The sequence below is a fragment of the Amblyomma mixtum genome, chromosome 6, assembly GCF_055824585.1.
Source record: "Amblyomma mixtum isolate Tamu chromosome 6, ASM5582458v1, whole genome shotgun sequence".
NCBI lineage: Eukaryota > Metazoa > Arthropoda > Arachnida > Ixodida > Ixodidae > Amblyomma > Amblyomma mixtum.
Window position 1 is genome coordinate 69,799,150 of NC_143017.1, and position 19,202 is coordinate 69,818,351.

The window sequence follows — 19,202 nt, forward strand, 5'->3', positions numbered from 1 at the left end:
ATCTGACGTTAGAGCGGGAGCTGCAGCACCGCAGCTTTTGTTTTCTACATCTCATTATCAGATAAGCATGAGCGCTGCGTGCTGGTTTGTGATTAACAGCATTTTGTGTCACCTCCTTTCACGTCCCACTTTCTATTGTTATCTGTCTTCCCTTCCTCTGTGCTGGCAATATTTGTTGCACCATGTCAAGCATACAAGTATGAGATGAAATCAGTGACAAGTGCCGGTGGCAATCTAAAGCAAACACCATCATCATCATCGTCAGCCTGACTACGCCCACTGCAGGGCAAAGGCCTCTCCCATGTCTCTCCAATTAACCCTGTCCTTTGCCAGTTGCGGCCACCGTATCCCTGCAAACTTCTTAATCTCATCCGCCCAACTGATTTTTTACCGCCTCCTGTTACGCTTGCCTTCTCTTGGAACCCACTCAGTTACCCTTGAGGACCAGCGGTTATCTTGCCTTCGCATTACATGCCCTGCCCAAGCCCATTTCTTCCTCTTGATTTCAACTAAGATGTCATTAACCCGCGTCTGTTCCCTCACCCACTTCGCCCGCTTCCGATCTCTTAACTTAAACCTATCATTTTTCTTTCCATAACTCGCTGCGTTGTCCTTAACTTAAGCTGAACCCTCTTTGTTAGCCTCCACATTTCTGCCCCATAGGTGCGTACCGGTAAGGTACAACTTTCGTATACTCTTCTCGAGGGATATTGGTAAACTGCCATTCATGATCTGAGAACCTGTCATATGCACTCCACCCCAGTCTTATTCTTCTAGTTATTTCCCTCTCATGATCCGGATCTGCGGTCACTACCTGCCCTAAGTAGACATATTCTCTTACTACTTCCAGCACCTCGCTACCAATTGCAAACTGCTGTTCCCTTGCTAGACGGTTGAACATTACTTTGGTTTTCTGCATGTTAATTTTTAGCCCCACCGTTCTGCTCTGCCTGTCTAACTGATTGATCATGCTTTGCAGTTCTTGTCCTGAGTGGCTTAGCAAGGCAATGTCATCAGCAAATCGCAGATGACTTAGGTATTCTCCATTAACTCTTAACCCCAACTGTTTCCATTTAAGGCCCTGGAATACCTCCTGTAAACAGGCGGTGAATAGCATTGGCAAGATCGTGTCTCCCTGCCTGACATGTTTCCTTATAGGAATTTTATTGCTGACTTTATGGAGGACAATGTTAGCTGTACGGTTGTTATATATATCTTACAATATTTTCACATAACACTCTTCTACACCCTGATTCAACAATGCCTGCATGACAGCTGAAGTTTCCACTGAGTCAAATGGTTTCCCGTAATCAATGAAGGCTATATATAGGAGTTGGTTATATTCTGCGCATTTCTCTATCACCTGATACATAGCGTGAATACGGTGTATTGTTGAGTATCCTTTACGGAAGCCTGCCTAATCATTTGGTTGATTGAAGTCTAAGGCGGTCCTGACTCTATTAGTAATTACCTCAGTAAATACCTTGTAGGCAACGGATGGTAAGCTGATCGGTCTGAAATTCTTGAAGTCCTTGACGTCTCCTCTCTTATGAATTAGGATAATGTTAGCGTTCTTCCACGCTTCAAGTACTCTTGAGGTCACAAGGCATTGCGTATACAGGGTGGCTAGTTTTTCTAGCACAATCTCTCCTCCATTCTTCAACAAACCTGCTATTATCACCGACTGCTTTCCCCCTTTGCATTGCTCCTAAGGCTTTCTTTACGTCCTCCTTCATTACTGACGGGATGTCCCATTGCTGTGGTGCTCTACTGCCTCTCTCATTAATGTTCTGATTACATCCGCTGATTACAAAGATTTGTGTAGAATTCGTCGGCTGCTTTTACTATCTTATATTCCTAATGAAATTGCCTTTTTTGTTTAAGTAGCGCGTACAACTGGTTTTTATCTATGCTTAGTTTTCTCTTCACTGCTTTTAGGCTACCTCCGCTCTTTAGAGCATGCTCGATTTTCTCCATGTTAAACTTCCTTACGTCAGCTACCTTGCGCTTATTTATTAACTTTGACAGCTCTACTAGTTCTATTCTGTCTGTGGAATTAGACGTCCTCGTGCTTTGACATTTCATAATCAGACCTTTCTTCTCCTGAGATAGCTTGCCGGTATCCTGTCGAGCCATCCTACCGCCTACTTCTATGGCACACTTCGTAACGATAGCTATGAGACGAACGTTCATCGCTTCAACATTGTGGTCATCATCTTCAGTTAAAGCAGAAAATCTGTTCTGCAGCTAAATCCTGAATTCCTCTACTTTCCCTCTTACCGCTAACTTGTTAATGGCCTACCCTAGCATCGTAGAGGATGTGGAGGCCCTCGGAAAGGTCCGTTGTAGCGACCACAGAATGGTAAGGCCTCGTGTTAGCTTAGATTTGAAGAGGGAACGGAGGAAACTAGTGAAGCAAATGCCACAGCTAAACAAAATGAAACAATAGAGCACCAGAGGAAACACAACCTTTGTGATGAAGTGAAATGAGACTAGAGTGCACGTCAAAATATATCGAGCACAAGCAGCCACTTTTCTTGACATCAGCTAAACACAAAGTTTGAAGATTGTCCACCTACAAGGTACAAAGAAAACCATGCTTATACAGGAACTTGCTTTAACCAAACACCAGAGGGTAAACAAACACTGCAACTCAGAGACATGAAACAGCAAAGACGTTCAGGAGGCCAATACAAGTGTCCCACCTTCGTTGCTCAGGGCTGAGCATTCAAAGAAATGGCCCCCTATGTCTCGAGCGTACTTCTGTGCCACAGCTTTTTCAACGACGCGGTGCTGCGTCAGATCACACTTGTTCCCCACCAAGACCAGGACGATGGCCTCTTCCACGTTCCTTCGCAGCTCTGCATCGTGCACGTGCAAAGACACATAATGCCTGTTTGAGTGCCACTTCCCTCAAAGAAAAAACCTACCAATGAATGTACCAGAATACTCTGAGCTCATGGCCTGACACATACTTCAAGTTGCGATATTAGACCTGTAAGGAGGGTTGGTTGGTTGGTTTATGGGGTTTAACGTCCCAAAGCGACTAAGGCTATGAGGGACGCCTTAGTGGAGGGCTCCGGAAATTTCGACCACCTGGGGATCTTTAACGTGCACTGACATCGCACAGTACACGGGCCTCTAGAATTTCTCCTCCAAAGAAATTCAACCGCCGCGGCCGGGATCGAACCTGCGTCTTTCAGGTCAGCAGCCAAGCACGATAACCACTGAGCCACTGCGGCGGCCTATGTCAGGAGGGCTTAATGCAAAAAGAGCCTTCACATAAAAATTGTATTTGTGTCTGGGCCACTTGCACGCTTCGCGTGACTCATGAAGCATGTACACTGCGCCACATGACTGAGCTTCTTGAAGCTATGTGGGATTTAATGTCCTGAAGCTGTACTTTGGCTATGGAGGCACCCTAGTGAAAGGTTCCGGATTAATTTCAGCCAACTTCTCTACTGTGCACTCCCATCTCATGGCACACAGGCACTTTTGCATTTCATTCACATGAAAATGTGCTCGTCACAGTGGTGTTCTGTCTCACAAACTTGTGCTCACAAGCAGAACATCCTAGCTACTGGGCCACCTCAGTGGGTCAGTTTCCTGAAGGCTGTATATTTACATTATTGCTAACTACATGAACATTCATGTGTGCAACTACAACAGTCAATGAAACAGCTGTATCATAGTGTAGGTATGTGTTCTTGTCATGTTAGCTGAGGAAGCTCTTCTTGTCATCTTGGCCACCAGTGTTGTGTACCATTAGTGGGTTACCTACAATTACCCTTTCCAGCGTGCAGATATCCTACTGTGTAGGGCACTCGGGATAACCCAGCATGATAGCTGGCCATCCCTAATACAATCCCTAGTGGGATCCCCAATAAAATTTTTAACAGAATCCCCACTGGAATCCCCACTAAAATAAAATTTTTCATCTATATTTAAAGGCCTGAGTATTTGAGGCAACACAGCTGGGGAACGCTATGTAAACTCTTCTAGTCTGACACAAATCAAGAAGAAAGTGGCTTTTCCCAGTTAAAGGACTCCCTTCCAGCCAATGGCATCGACATATTCTCATGAAACTCCTAGTGCAACAATGCAAGGAGTGGCAAATGAAAGGGGATAGCCACTCCCTGCATTGTCACGCTGCTCGCGCTAGCAGGTTCATCAGAACTGGATGATGCCATTGGCTATAAGGGGGTCCTTTGAAATGGAAAAGCTGCTTTCTTCTTGATTTGTATCAGACTATAGTGCCCAACAATGTAAAAATATGTAAAAGAATGCTTAAAGGTGCACTGAAGAGGAATCTCAACTCGTCTTTTTGCCGCGGGAACTCAATCTGCACGTTCTGAGCATTCTTAGAAACTTCGACTTATTGCCCTGTGCAGCCGATTTCTCTAATTAAATCGAATTAACGTCCGGCTCCCGCCTTTATTTTTTTAATTTTCCCCCCACGGTGGGCGAAGTTGACCAACGCGTGGAGTGCCTTTCAGCCAGCTCCGTGGAGGCTTTGCTTTCGCTTTCTTTTGTTTTTTAGGTTTCCGTGGATCAATAGTTTCATTTGCAGACAATATAGCCGCAAAATAAGCCCGCAGAAATAAAATACGCGTGGACTATTTGCTTCTACGGATTACTGCGCATTACTCCGCCGATGGCAGAGCGGCCAGCCGCCACAAGACTGGGTGAAAGGCACTCCACGTGTTGGTCGACTCCGCCCACCGTACGGGGAGAATTAAAAAAAAAAAAAGCGGGAGGCGGACGTTAATTCGATTTAATTAGGAAAATCGGTCACACAGGGCCATAAATCGAAGTTTCTAAGAATGCTCGGAACGTGTAGATTGAGTTCTCGCGGCAAAAAGACGAGTTCAGATTCCTCTTCACTGCACCTTTAAGTGACTTCTGTTAAAATTGAGCAGCGACATATATTTTCATTTTCTTGTTTACAACAACTGCTCAACAGAAGGCAGAAGTGTTCCAATGTAAGAGAATGTGCAAGAATGCAGCAATGAGATGTGGAGAAAGAACGGCTATTCATTAGCTTTATGCGGAGCACTGTTGGCAAATGAACTTGCGTAGCACACTATGCTGTCAGGATGATTTGAAATTGAATTGGAAAAAGCACAGCAAGGTACAGGGTATGCTTAAGCCAAGAACTGTGTTGAAAATGTATGCCACTATAAAGACTAAACGAGCATGAACCTTTGATAAAAATCAGTCTGCATATTACCATATGGGGCTTTCAGGACAGTGTCTTAAGCAGGATTGAGTGTGTTGAAAAAAAAAGAAAAAAAAAGAAGGCAAACGTACACTCACTGCTGAATGCAGCTCAATTTTTGTCACAATAAAATGTTATGAGCATGTAAAATGAGAGCAGAATATGACAACAGTAAGGGTTCTGACAGTAAAACAATAAGAAAAATTTTTGTTGAACCCCGTATGCCAGTGACATACAAACAGCAAATCAAATCCGATCTACAGAACAATAAATCCGCATTTGATTCCCGGAAGCCATACTTTACGCCATAACACTATATCTACGTGTTTTACAGTATTTGTGTAAAACCCTTTTGCTACAATTTTTGAACGATGAACAAGGCATGATGAACGGCTAAAACAACTTTTTTTTCTAGTAACCCACAGTGCATTAAAGAGACTAGAACTCGATTCTTTGGCCTTTTATTCAATCAGTGCAGGAGAAGAAAATTTAAATTGACAATTTATGCTAAAGCCCCTATACGCTGCATTTAAATGTATGTGGCTAAATCATTCTTGCTAGTATACTGACCAAACACAGTGTCAGTTTCTCATCGTCATGTCAATCTACATCTGCAAGAGAGCCATTCTTACCCATCACCCACTGCTTCATGGCTTCATAGCTGCTAGACGACGTTATATCATATGCAACAATCGCAGCATTGGCTTTCCTGTAATATAACGGAGCCTGCAAAGAAACAAAAAGATATTTGAAAGCATAGCTGAGCAGCAAGTGCCATGTAGGAAAAGAGAGCACGGCGAAGCATGTAAAAGATTAAATAGGTAAGAAAATAGTGACATCAATTAAATATGCCTCATTTGCCTTTCAACATGGCAAGTAACCCCCTTTTGAGCTGAAGTTCGGATGCCTTTAGCATTTCAGACGAGTTGCACAGTCCAAAGCAGCCCATAGTAATTCCAAATAGGGGTGTGCGAATATCAAATTTTTCGAATACGAATCGAATACTTGGCTCCGAATATCGAATCGAATATTGAATAATCAAGGACAGACGCATTTAACCACTACAAAACATATATTTGAACACCCAAGAACATCACGGTTCAACTATTAATGATTACATGAACACAAAAGGTGTGTGTGGCCGCACAAGAAGTATCAAAGTCTCGAACATTATTCTTAGAAGAGTGGAAATATCAGAGAATATGGCTAGTAAAGAGCATTGATTAAGGCTAGCTTACCATAAGCACAAAATCGCGTTGCTGGGATGAACATTAAAGTTTATCATGAAGGAAAACCAGCTGCTCCACATGGTCAGGCCAAAGTCGTTCCCTTCGAGCTGAAACGACTTCTCCAGCCACAGAAAATGCCCTCTCACTTGGCACTGAACTGGCACGTATTGCGAGGTACTTCTTGCACAGCTTTGACTATACCAGCTTCGCAGTTATACCCCAAAGAAGCTCACCAGCGCAGTCAGCTACGTCATGGCCTAACGTTACCAACGTTACGCATTGCTCTGGGCGCCGCCATGTTGTTATGTCTCTGTCGATAGGACTTGCGGACCGAAATGAACGCCGGTGCTCGCATAGAATATTCGGCTAGATACGAATATTCGCAGCGCGTCGATTATTCGAAACAACACGAATACTTGTATTTCGAATCGAATACGAATACTAAAAATATAATATTCGAGATGTATTCGAAAATATCGAATATTCGCACACCCCTACTCCCGAACAAAGTGCGAAGTAAGCGACCCATCAAGTCAATGTCGCTTTTCCGTACTGGTGCAATCATAGGACAGCCACCTATGTGATGCCAGGGCTCATGCTTGCATATGTGACTACCACTACCACTTCTAAAAATAGTTGTGAGAAGGGGGTTCAAAGTTGCCTCGATAGCTGGCTAGTTATCTCCAGAGGCATAATTAGAGGAAAAACGGATCACAGAATTTGAGCTGAGTGTAACTGCAAGAGCCAAATGCTGTACTAATGGGGACAGAAGTCTCCGGGATGCGTTAGTGGCAACTGAAGTCAATAGCTCTATTAACCCTTTCACTGCCAGGTTTTTTTACTCACATGTGCACACACCCTGCCGGGTTTTTTTTTGCATGTTAGTTTCCTGGAAATTTTTTGATAGTAACACACTAAAATTCTCTGCAGGACATATAGACATGTTTATTCAGGATAATCTTATAGATATTAATTGTAATGAATCAATCTTCCAGCACCAATCTGGCCTGTCGGATTTCCTCTTCTTACGCGGATTTTTCGGCGGCAGGGGGACTTCATCGCTGTCATCACCCAACAAGGCACTTAGGTGGGCTCCTTCCTCGTTCTCATTATCATTGGACTCCGAATTCACAAGCAGTTTTGGATTTCTTCGTCCGTCAAAGCGCGGACGAGTGTGGCACATAGCCTCATGGCTGCTGTGCGCAGACCAAAACGAAGCGACTCGGATGTGGAAACATGCGCGTCATCTGTTGTTTAAAATTTACCCTACAAGATCTATGAGTTTACAGAGTCTCTCCATAGATGGCGCTGCATAAGTGCATAGTTTTTTTTACACGAGTATTATCGGGAGTGGCAGGGGGTGAGTTAAAAAGCCAAAACGAGTTAACTCGGGAGAGGCAGGGGGTGTGCATATATGGTAGCCCGAGTTATCTCGGGAGTGGCAGAATAAGGGTTAATAGCCCAGGGGATTGAGACCACACTTGTGAAGGTGAAAGTCGAACTCTTGTGCTATAATATGCAAAAGTGAAATATGTGGTTGCAAAAAAACATGGCCGCCATGGGCCCGGACTGCTCCTTGCGCATCCTGGAGACTTGCACGTGAGAGTAAGTCTTATTCCTACACTTCCATTGTACACTGTGAAATACATCTTTCGGGACAACACTGCTGGTAAGGCACAAGACCAATTCCAAGGTGCCTCTTATTGGTGAAAAGATACTCTGGGGTATTCAAAAGTACTAATAATGCTCCGTAGAAAAACCCAGCCATCAGCCGGCAGGAGCGCAGTGCAAGCAAAGACAAAGCACATGTAATGACTGTCCATTCAATAGCTTAGCTGGCCACATCAACATGCATGCACATCAGCATGCATGCTGATGTGCGTTTTAGTTTGGTTTGGTTTTATGGGGTTTAACGTCCCAAAGTGACTAAGGCTATGAGAGATGCCGTAGTGAAGGGCTCCGGAAATTTCGACCACCTGGGGTTCTTTAACGTGCACTGACATCGCACAGTACACGGGCCTCTAGAATTTCTCCTCCAAAGAAATTCAACCGCCGCGGCCGGGATCGAACCCGCGTCTTTCGGGCCAGCAGCCGAGCACCATAGCCACTGAGCCACCGCGGCGGCTGATGTGCGTTTTAAAACAACTGGTCTAAATCCTGACAGCTTAAAAAAGAAGCTCTGGGCATATCAGTGAATGCATAATCATATGCAACAAACATGTCTACTGCTGGTGGAGACAAATAATAATGTAGCACATTTATGATGCAAGCAGCAGAAAAGCATAAGGCATGCAGGAGCAGTAAAGGATTATAGACAACAAATATTTGCTTGCATTTTTTCTTTCAAATGAAGTGTTGGACGTTAGGATAGATGGATTCGCCATGATATTCCCAATGACTGCTAAATAATTTACAATTCATTTTCATCTTTATGATGGCTTGCTTTCACTAACTGAGCAATGGCTGTGACATGCAAGGAGTGTTTAGGTCATGTGAGGCATGAAAAAAGAAACTGCGAGATAATGGCTGACACATAGTTTTAATTCACTGCAACGCTTAAACCAGCCTGCTACATAAGCTGGAATGACAAAATTAGACTTATCAGTGGTTATGTTGCAGTTTTTTTCATGCCTCACATGACCTAAACACTTGTTACATGTCACAGCCATCGTTCGGTTTTTGAAACCAAAACCTAACTAGCATGAAGGAAGAAATTCAATTGTAGGTTATTTAGTGGTTATAGCTGAATACCACAAGGTGATCCATGTACTCTACAGTCTTACACACCATTACAGAGAAGAAAACATGCAACTAAAATCGGGTGTCTGTAGTCCTTCGAAGGGAAACAAAAAAACTTAGAACTTGGCTGCATGTTTTAGACTGAGGTGTATAAAACACTATTAGGCCATTCCGCAGGCTTTCGGAACTTCAAGTCATTTTTAAATACAGGAATAAAGAAAGAATCTTGTGTGGCCTGCTTGTGTGGTAATTTGATAAATAACATGTCATTTTCTTTTTAATGTTAACTTAAATATGCTTTTCTCAACCAGCAGCCTCTCCTTTAGCTGAGCCATCAAGACCACGGCGAGTCAAAATCAAGCTACAAAGACACCGCCAAAAACTTGTCTCAGATCCTCAAACCAGTTGTGATGAGTGTGGGGGAAATATAAAATGTGTGGTTGAAGGCCCTTTTCACACAAAACCCATCTGAACTGACATGCAAGGCAATGGACGTGGTCAGAAACTAACCTGAGCTCCAGTTTGCGGAAAAAAATGGTATTATGTAAAACTGCCTTAAAGGGGCTCTGAAAGAGGCTATCAATAAGGGTGCAGTATGCCTGGGATATAAAAGGATGCCGCTCTATGAATATCCTCCAGCAAAAATTTTTTAATGCGCTTTGTAGAAGCCGAGTTATCTGTCGAACTTAGCATAGCGCAATAAAAAGACACGGACAAGAAGACGAAGAAGCACGCAGGACAAACGCTTGACATCAACTAGTTCTTTACTCGGGAAAAAACACATATATACAGATACATAGAGGGCGGACACAAATTATTAACCAAACAATGAATCGGCTTTATCACAAGTGTGTTTAGCGTGAACAGGCATCAAGGTAGGCAATTTCCTTGCGTGATAAGGCCAGGGAAGGAGTGCTGATACAATTTTCAGCTTTCTTTACAATGCGATAGGCCTCTATAATTTCTCTGTCAAGCCTCTTTTTTCCTTTACCGCACGTGCGTGTGGCATTGAACTGCGGCTCATTTGCTTTGCATTTCTTACAAGACTTGCAGTGTTCTGCTAGGTGCCCATCCGTTGCTACAGCTTGCACAGCACGACGGTGTTCCCTCAACCTATCGTTCAGGCACCCGCCTGTCTGGCCAATGTTTGACTTCTTGCACGAGAGCGGAATCTCGTAGACCATCCCTGTGACGCAGGTTGTGAAACGGGTGGCATGCTTCGTTGTGCACCCAGGATGGTCATTCACCTCGTTGACAGCTCGACACACGCAGGACAAACGCTCAAGCGTTTGTCCTGCGTGCTTCTTTTTCTTCTTGTCCGTGTCTTTTTATTGCGCTTTGCTAAGTTCAACATGTATTACCAACTCGCCCAACTTTCTGCATTGCCCGAGTTATCTGCAGCCCAAATTTGAATTCCAGTGTCTTTGTGCCATTCCCTCTCTTCTTGTCAGTTTTTGCACGCTGCAAGGTCGGTGCTTCTCCACGGCCCCACTGCCACTGTGCGCGGGAATTCTCCGGTGGGCGGAGCTTCCTGACCTGCCTGAGCTACGCAGCTGATTGGCCATGGCCATGATAGCTGCGCGACACCGGAAAGAATCTAACCAATAAGCAACACTTAACCGGCATGAGCGGGAGTGTGAAACAGAGGAGGCCACCAGCATTAAAATGTCACCAGAAAGGGCTCGCTAAATTTCGCGCGTGACTGTGGGTTCTCTGCTGCATGTAGAAGTGCGTTATTTAGTTCAGGAGTTCATGACAACACAATGCAGTGACTGAGTGAATTTATGTACTCTCCTCAGAAGGCGTTTCAGAGCCCATTAAAGTGTCTGTTTGGAGAACAATGCTAAAGTTTAGGTAATAAAATGCAAATTATTAAGTCATAATCATCATCATCAGCCTGACTACACCCACTGCAGGGCAAAGGCCTCTCCCATGTCTCTCCAATTAACCCTGTCCTTTGTCAGTTGCCGCCACTGTATCCCCGCAAACTTCTTAATCTCATCCGCCCACCTAACTTTCTGCCGTCCCCTGCTACGTTTGCTTTCTCTTGGAATCCACTCCGTTACCCTTAAGGACCAGCGGTTATCTTGCCTTCGCATTACATGCCCTGCCCAAGCCCATTTCTTCCTCTTGATTTCAACTAGGATGTCATTAACCCGCGTTTGTTCCCTCACCCACTCCGCCCTCTTCCGATCTCTTAACGTTACACCTATCATTTTCCTTTCCATAGCTTGCTGCGTTGTTCTTAACTTAAGCTGAACCCTCTTTGTTAGCCTCCACGTTTTTGCCCCATAGGTGAGTACCGGTAGGATACAGCTGTTGTATACTTTTCTCTTCAGGGATATTGGTAAGCTACCATTCATGATATGAGAGAACAAAAAAACACATCACAAAAACAATTCATTTGCTCTGCAAAGGATGAGGAACAAGGTATATTCTATATACAGTGTAGATCTCTTTTAACATATGTCGCGGGGCCCTGGAAAACTAACACTATGGTTCCGAACTATACAACCAAAACACTGTTTTCTCTTTTTTCATGTCAAAGTACAAACCAGATGGGTAGCTTCTCTTTCAAAAAGGTACTATTTACACCTGAATAAAAATCAACCCGGTAAGTCTGCTACATGGTTTGATTAATTTTAGCACCCTGCATGCAATGCATCCATGTAGGTTGCTGCAACTGCCGCTACGGAACTGTGCATGTGCTTGTTATCAGTGCATGCACAGTTCCGTGAAGGCGGCCATGCTAAGCTCCATGGCAACGTTGCATGCGGTATGCTAGAACATAGTTTTTTGAGGCAACGTCGACCATCACATAACATTTGTTGTATTTACTTTTCGGAGCAAGCGGCAGTGCGCCTCAGAAGCCCCATGCGCCGTGCAGGGACGCGCATTCATGATTTTACACGGTCACCAGGCAGATTTCAAAGCAAAACCGCACTATAACTGGTATTTTGCTTAGTGTGGCTGCATATTAACCCTTTCACTGCCAGGTTTTTTTGCTCACAGCTGCACACACCCTGCCGGGTTTTTATTGCATGTTAGTTTCCTGGAAATTTTTTGCTAGTAACGCACTGAAATGCTCTGCAGGACATGTAGACATGTTTATTGAGGATAATCTTATAGATATTAGTTGTACTGAATCAAATCTTGCAGCACCAATCGTGCCTGTCGGATTGCCTCTTCTCACGTGGATTTTTAGTGGCAGGGGGACTTCATCGCTGTTATCACTTGACAAGGCACTTAGGTGGGCTCCTTCCTCGTTCTTAATATCATTGGACTCCCAATTCACAAGCAGTTTTGAATTTATTCGTCCGTCAAAGCGCGGACGAGTGTGGCACATTGCCTGACATGGCTGCTGTGCGAAAACGAAAACGAAGCGACTCGGATGTGGAAACATGCGCACCATCTGTTGTGTAAAATTTACCCTACAATATTTATGAGTTTATAGCGTCTCTCTATAGATGGCGCTGCATGTTTGCATCGTTTTTTTTACACGAGTATTATTGGGAGCGGCAGGGGGTGAGTTAAAAAGCCAAAACGAGTAAACTCGGGAGAGGCAGGGGGTGTGCATATGTGGTAGCCCGAGTTATCTCGGGAGTGGCGGTAAAAGGGTTAAGGGGTATGACTTTCCATTGAGCCCTATGGGAGGCAGACCGGTGGCTGGAAAAATCCGTATTATAGCTGGTCCAGCGCTATAAGCGGCTACGTTATAGCTGATCTCCACTGTGCATATCATGTTAAATACAAAATAAAAGAACAAGAAACTGTTCTGCTCTGACATTGCACAACACGGTGATATCTGCAAGTTCAAAGAATAACAAAAATTGCAGAGCTTGCAACACAGGGCGGAAGCCTGCACTATCAGAGAAACAGCAGGAAACAGACGTCGTAAAAAAAAAAAAAATCGAATGTATATTTCCGTGTGCAGATTTGAAAGAAGGAAGAGATGCCATTCACTGGGATTCCCCACGTGCCCCAGTAACTATATATATATAAAGGGCCTTTAGTTTTTGTTTTTATTTTTTCTTCAATTCGGTGGTAAAAATCGGGAGATATTTTAAGATCTGAAATTCCGCTTTTTTTGGCACCAAGGCACAGTTTACTATAACAGTAAGCTTTTATGCTAGACTTAAGATGCCCTATTTTTTTACCAATCTTTCATAAAGAACACTGAAATCGTGGGTTCCAATAAAGAGTTCCTTACCAATTAAGATTTTGTTTTCCTAATCTATTTGAAATATTTCTTTGCATACGTTACCAATCTCCTACGGAGCACTCCTCCATCTGAGAAAAACGCCTGCCTTTATTTGTACAGTGCAAAAACATCAAACATCACAGTAACCATTTTAAATGCGCAAGGTCCTTGGATTAGGATGTCATTAGCATGGCTGGTGCAGGATACAATGACCCCTATAAGACGTCCGGTCGGTACCCATGCTTTGACCTCTCGCTTCAAAATTGTCCTTTTCTGACTTATCCTGAAGTTCATCCGCCTCATGAAAATGAGCGCGAAAAGGGGTTTAAGTTCCCCAGTAAACAAAAGACACCTCTCTGGAATAAGCACAATATTCACAAATTTTTACATGGCGTGTCTTCAGCTTTGTGAACTGAAAAACCAACATGATCTAGGTGGCTCGTTTTAGAGGAGAAATCGGGTTTAACCCGGTTGTTAAGAAATATGTTTGGTGGGCAAGCATCTGGTAAAATTCGGTTATTTCTGAAAGCAAAGTGCCTCAAATATATAGCTAGCACAATTTTATGACAAGGCAGCAATGCAGATACTGTTACTATTTACATCTTCAAGCCTTAAGCAGTAAAATGTAAAATGCCAGTGATAGGGAGAATACGCACCTGCTCTACATTATGCATAACCAATAGATATTTGTACATTTTCTTAAATATTCATTTACTGCAGTTGAAACGAGACAATAAATTTACCATTGCCCTGAATCTTTCTTGGCCTGCTGTGTCCCATAGTTGTATCCTTACCCTGGCATCTCCTACATTCCTAGAAAAATAAAAGTGAAGAAAAAATTTAAGACACACACATACAAAACAAGTGAAGTCAATGAATAATTCTAAAAAGAAAGGGCCCTATTAAAAAACAGAACACCTTGCAATCTTTTGTTTGTTTTCTTTACCACCACCATTTAGATTTCTCTGCCCATTCCAAGGATCAACACTAGTATCATTGAAAAATCAAATTTGCGGTGCAACTAGGGGGCTGCAGAAGATACGCACGTCATATAGATGCCCATATAGAGTTTCATAATAAACAATCACTTGAAACACTTTTCTGGTGTCACATCTTTGCACCCTTTGCTTGCACGAGCCTTTATGGGGGTCATAAAAATTAATGAGATGGGCTTGGGCAGGGCATTTAATGTGAAAGCAAGTGTAGGAGGGGGTAGCAGAAAGATAGGTGGGGAGATGAAATTAACAAGTTTGCGGGGATAAGGTGGTCGAGGCTGGCACAGGACAGGGAATTTTAATTGGAGAGCCATGGGAGAGGCTTTTGTCCTGCAATGGGCGTAGCCAGGCTGACGCTGATTATGAAAACTTGCATGTAAGCCTTTCTCAAATATCTTTCAGTTCCTGCGACTGAAATGCTAACAGCAAGCGTGCAATTGCAGGCGGTTGGTAATGGAGAATGTGTTCACCTTCTCCTCTTCTCACTTCTTCTCACCTTATGTGGCACTAAGGTGGCATTTATTCTATACCTAGAAGCGAACACTGGGAGTATCATATATGCTGCCCTCGTACATTCCGGTAAGCCAGAAATACTCAAATCAAAGGGTAAGTTCAACAAAGATATAGCATGAGATGATGGGTAGTTTAGAACCTTTATATACACCTGAAGATGTAAAGCAGAATGCAAGGATGCAGAGGAAGCTGCTTATTTAAAGAAAGGGAGAGAACTTAAAAGAAACAGCAGAGAACGGCATAACTGCAAGCAGTGCAGAGAAGGCTTGGATACTATCATAATCATCATAACCATGTTGAGTACATAGGAGGACCAAATACGTTTACTGGCAATCTCCAATTACTCACGTCCTGTGACAGCTACTGCAAATGTGCTGCAGCAAACTTCATTTCTGATGCCCGTGGCTACGCGCTGCGTGCAGTACCCACTCTAACAGTCAATGAGGCCACACACTATCTGCACTGCACACTGCATGTCTGGTCCAAATCTATATAGTCTAGACCTCAAAGACATGAGCATTTGCTTTTATAGACCTTAAACTGAATGCTTTGCACTAAAGCGACTTCATGCCTGCTGCAATAAACTTTTAAATACTTTTCATAATGGACTTTTATATGTCAAGGTGGGACCCAGACAACGAGGCTTGTAATAGAGGGGTACTCGGGGCTGATGTTTACTACACAACGTTCTTTAATTTGCATGAAAATCTAAGTACATGAGTGTTTTTGCATTTCACTTGCATGAAAATTGCAGCTGCCGCCAACTTGTGCAGAGCACCAAAGTGATACAGCCAATAAACCATCATGGCACGTTCTCAAACTAGTTTGTGTCGTTTTTGCAGATCCCGAGCAATTTTTTTTACATAAATATTACTAAAATTGTTATGGACACTAATGTATGCTCAGCATGTGAAAATGGAACAGCCAAATAACCAGTAGCAGGAGTGTTGCTTAACTGTATGTACAGTCGGGGACAAAAGTCTCCGGACCACGTGTTCCTCTAACGAAGCCGATAGCTCTGCCAATAGTCGGCGGCTGGAGACCACACTTGTGGAGGTAAAGTTAAATTTTTTGTTCTTTCATGTCCACAAGTGCGGACTCTAGCCTCTGTCTGATAGTAGAGCTCTAAGCTTCGTTTCAAGAACACGTGGTCCAGAGACTTTTGTCCCCGACTGTACATAAGCCTTCCCGCTTTCTTTTTAACTCTCTCTCTCTACAAAGCATTACTGGTGTGTTATGCTGTACTATGGATTTTCAGCGAACTGAAACTTTCCCCAGCTGGTCTACATAGGGCACACTGACATAAGCAATTCACACGAAAAACCCATTACGTTTCTCCACTGCCACTCTGTTATCTGCCATACGAGATATTTCAGCTTGGTTCTTGGCATCGGCCGCCGGAAGTTACAACAGATAGATGCCAGTTTTAGTGAAACATCAGATACCTCGTAGCTAAAAATTGTACGATGGAAGCGTACATCATGGAAGAAGTGGCAAGCAGTAAAAATGTAGAAGTTCACGAAGTGCATTTTATAAATATTTTGTGCATGCAACGACCAAACCTTCGAGCAATAAATGACTGTCTTGTGAGTTCTCCAATAATTTGTTATGCTGGTAACATGCTCAAAAGACCCATTATATACTCGGATAATAGATATGTAGGCAGAGCAGCTGAGGTAGAGAAGAATTTTTATGCCCAAAAATGAACTAAAGTAATAAGCTGATCTAATGGTTTTAGTTTCATTTGAAAATGCAAATACTATGATGCATTTTTTTTCAGTTGTGTGGTCAAAGCTATGACAGCAAGATCAGAATTACAACTTGAATTTGTATGATCAAAAAAAGAAATAAATGGCAAAGGGCTGTTTGGAGGTTACAAATATTTGCTCGAAAGATGAAAAGTGCAAAGCAGAATGAACATGGACTTACACTCTAAGTGTCGTGAAAGATGCTCCAATTGTTGGAGATGTAGTGCCAAGAAATTTTTTCTGCGAGTACCTCGTAATAATGCTCGTTTTCCCGACGCCTGGAAAGCAAGGCAGATATGTTAAATCTTATACTTGAGATGCAAACCAACAAACGATGCACTACAGAGAAAAGATTTCAAAGAATGCTTAAACAGCTAGTAGACAGCTTCTACAATTGATCGTACCGAGAAACAAAAACGACGTGCTCTTCCGTACAGCCTTAATACAAAATACAAGGCTAGCAGGATAGCTCCTGCGTTTTGCACTTTGGCTCGTACAGCATCAGCAGTGTTCCAAATCTCTAAGGGTGAGGGGAACTATTGTCTTATTGTCCTCACCCCTAAAAGCTCAAGGGTTGCGTGAAAAATCCCACTGCATGGTCCTGTAGAAAAGCTGGCTGTCTGCGTATTTCTGGCAGACGGTGTGTATGCCCTTATCCTCGATACATCTATGCTGTTACTCCAGTCACACAAAACTGAGAATGAAAAAGAAGCTATGCAGAAGAGCGGGCTATCGTATAAATATTAACGCAATCTCAGAAATCTAGGCGCGTCGTTAGCACATGGTAAACATGGATGTTTCGAAAACGCTTGGCAAAACTTCGTTCTTACACTTACTCAACGAAAGACAGTTCACTCCAGTAGTTTCAGTATCAGCGCGCGCAATGTTTGCTTTGTCTTTCTGCTCTACGGAGAGCGCAAATCGGAGGATATCAAAAGGGTGAAGGGGATCACTACACGTGCGGGCAACGCGGTAACAAAACCATGTCTACGGCAGCTGGTTAACAAGCACATTTCACATCGACAAAATAACACAAAGACGCAAGCTGAACAAAGGCAGCAGTCGCGAAAACGCCTGGAAAGCGTACAATGAAACGAATTGAAACTGACCTAGTGCTCCAAGCAAAACAACTTTGGCGTCGACGATCTTCGGTTCCTCAACGGTTGTCATTTTTTGCAGCACACAAGAAATGTAGCCCGCTAAGAAGACGTCATATTCAGGCACAACTGCTGCGGTACGCGCTTCACTTTGTCGCAATGGCAACGCCAGCGCGGTAAACTAAAAGAAGAAATACCCGCACAGCTCTCACGGCCGTATCACACCCTCGCTGAGTCTGCGAGTGTGCGGTTGCCAGTTGCGGAAAGAGAGACAAACTTCTCTTGCTTCTCTTTTCAAAGCTGTTTTCTTTGTTTTAATTTTCAAGCAGTTTCGGCTACTATCTCCCTTTACGACCGAAGCCAAGACTAGTCACTAAGTTCAATCTGCCTCAGCCAAAAGAAGAAAAAATTTCGCCGAGCAGCTAAAAAGCGTCGTTTTAAAACAATCCTGACGCGCCTGTTACGAAAAGAAAAACTTTTTTTTGGCGGCTCATAATGGCACGTGACCTGTTGCTTGCAGAGTGGCGGGATATTTAAACACAAAGAACTTTGTGAATTTAAGTGACCTAGTGGTTTGAGCATCCGCCTTTGCTGGAGTTGCAGGGTTCGATTCCCAATGCCACCGGGTTCTAACCGGTGCTACAGTAGGTACAAGCTTTCCTCTGACCTGATAACCGGCTTCTTTAGGGTGAAAAGCTTGAAAAATAGGCCTTTGCCCCACCTTGTGAAGTCTGCGACGGCGAGTTTTTTGTCTTGTCTAAATAAGCAGATAAGCTGTGCCACTGTGGTCCAGCACACTTTGCTCCAGTACTCATAGATTGGAGGCTTGGCTAGCTGCGAGTGAGGCTCAAAATTTATACTTCCAATAATGTTATGTTACAAATAGTTTTAATTGTATCATTTACAGAAAAGTGCAGCAGCCATGTTCATCAGCTTAATTAGCAGAACTGAAACAGTCTACGGGGGAACTTTTTTAACGCAGTAGATCACTCCTCGCATGTATGCACAGTCAGCGTCAAATGAAACGCGAAAAAGACAATGAAAAAGGATATAACAAAATAAGGGGATTTAAACTTAAGGAGAATGAATGCTTGGATGGCTCGAAGATCATGGCATGGAAGTTTCAATGAACCCAGTCCGTATGTTTCCTGCAGAACATAATAATTTGGTGTTCTTGTGTTCATGTTTCAGTTATCCTGTTCGCGTTTCATTTGATGTTGATCACACATCTTTAAAAAGCTGCCCATATTATATATATATCACCTTTAACCAGTTCAAAATAAGAAAATAATAAAAATGAACAAATATTACAATTAAAACATTAAAAAAGCAACAAAACAAACTCGAAGACTTGTCCCCCACTAAAAAAAAAGTTTCGGGGCACAGAGTTAGATGCCCATTAAAAAAATCAGCAGATTCCCTTCTTCATTAAGCAGGAAATGGTTTTCGGCATATCATTACC

At 43.2% G+C, this 19,202-nt stretch overlaps 1 protein-coding gene across 1 annotated transcript in view; it reads right to left on the reverse strand.

Annotated features, from left to right (window-relative positions):
• The window catches only part of LOC149339323 (ras-related protein Rab-31-like), a 33,877-nt gene extending 15,795 nt beyond the window's left edge, over positions 1-18,082 (reverse strand). The window contains exons 1-5 of the mRNA XM_089548077.1: positions 17,753-18,082; positions 16,825-16,921; positions 14,131-14,200; positions 5,851-5,944; positions 2,706-2,861 (exon numbers count right to left, since the gene is read on the reverse strand). Of these exons, the coding sequence (XP_089404203.1) occupies positions 2,706-2,861; positions 5,851-5,944; positions 14,131-14,200; positions 16,825-16,921; positions 17,753-17,813 (478 nt within the window). The 5' untranslated portion in view covers positions 17,814-18,082. The remainder of the gene's footprint in view (positions 1-2,705; positions 2,862-5,850; positions 5,945-14,130; positions 14,201-16,824; positions 16,922-17,752) is intronic.
• Between the last annotated feature and the right edge of the window lie 1,120 nt (positions 18,083-19,202).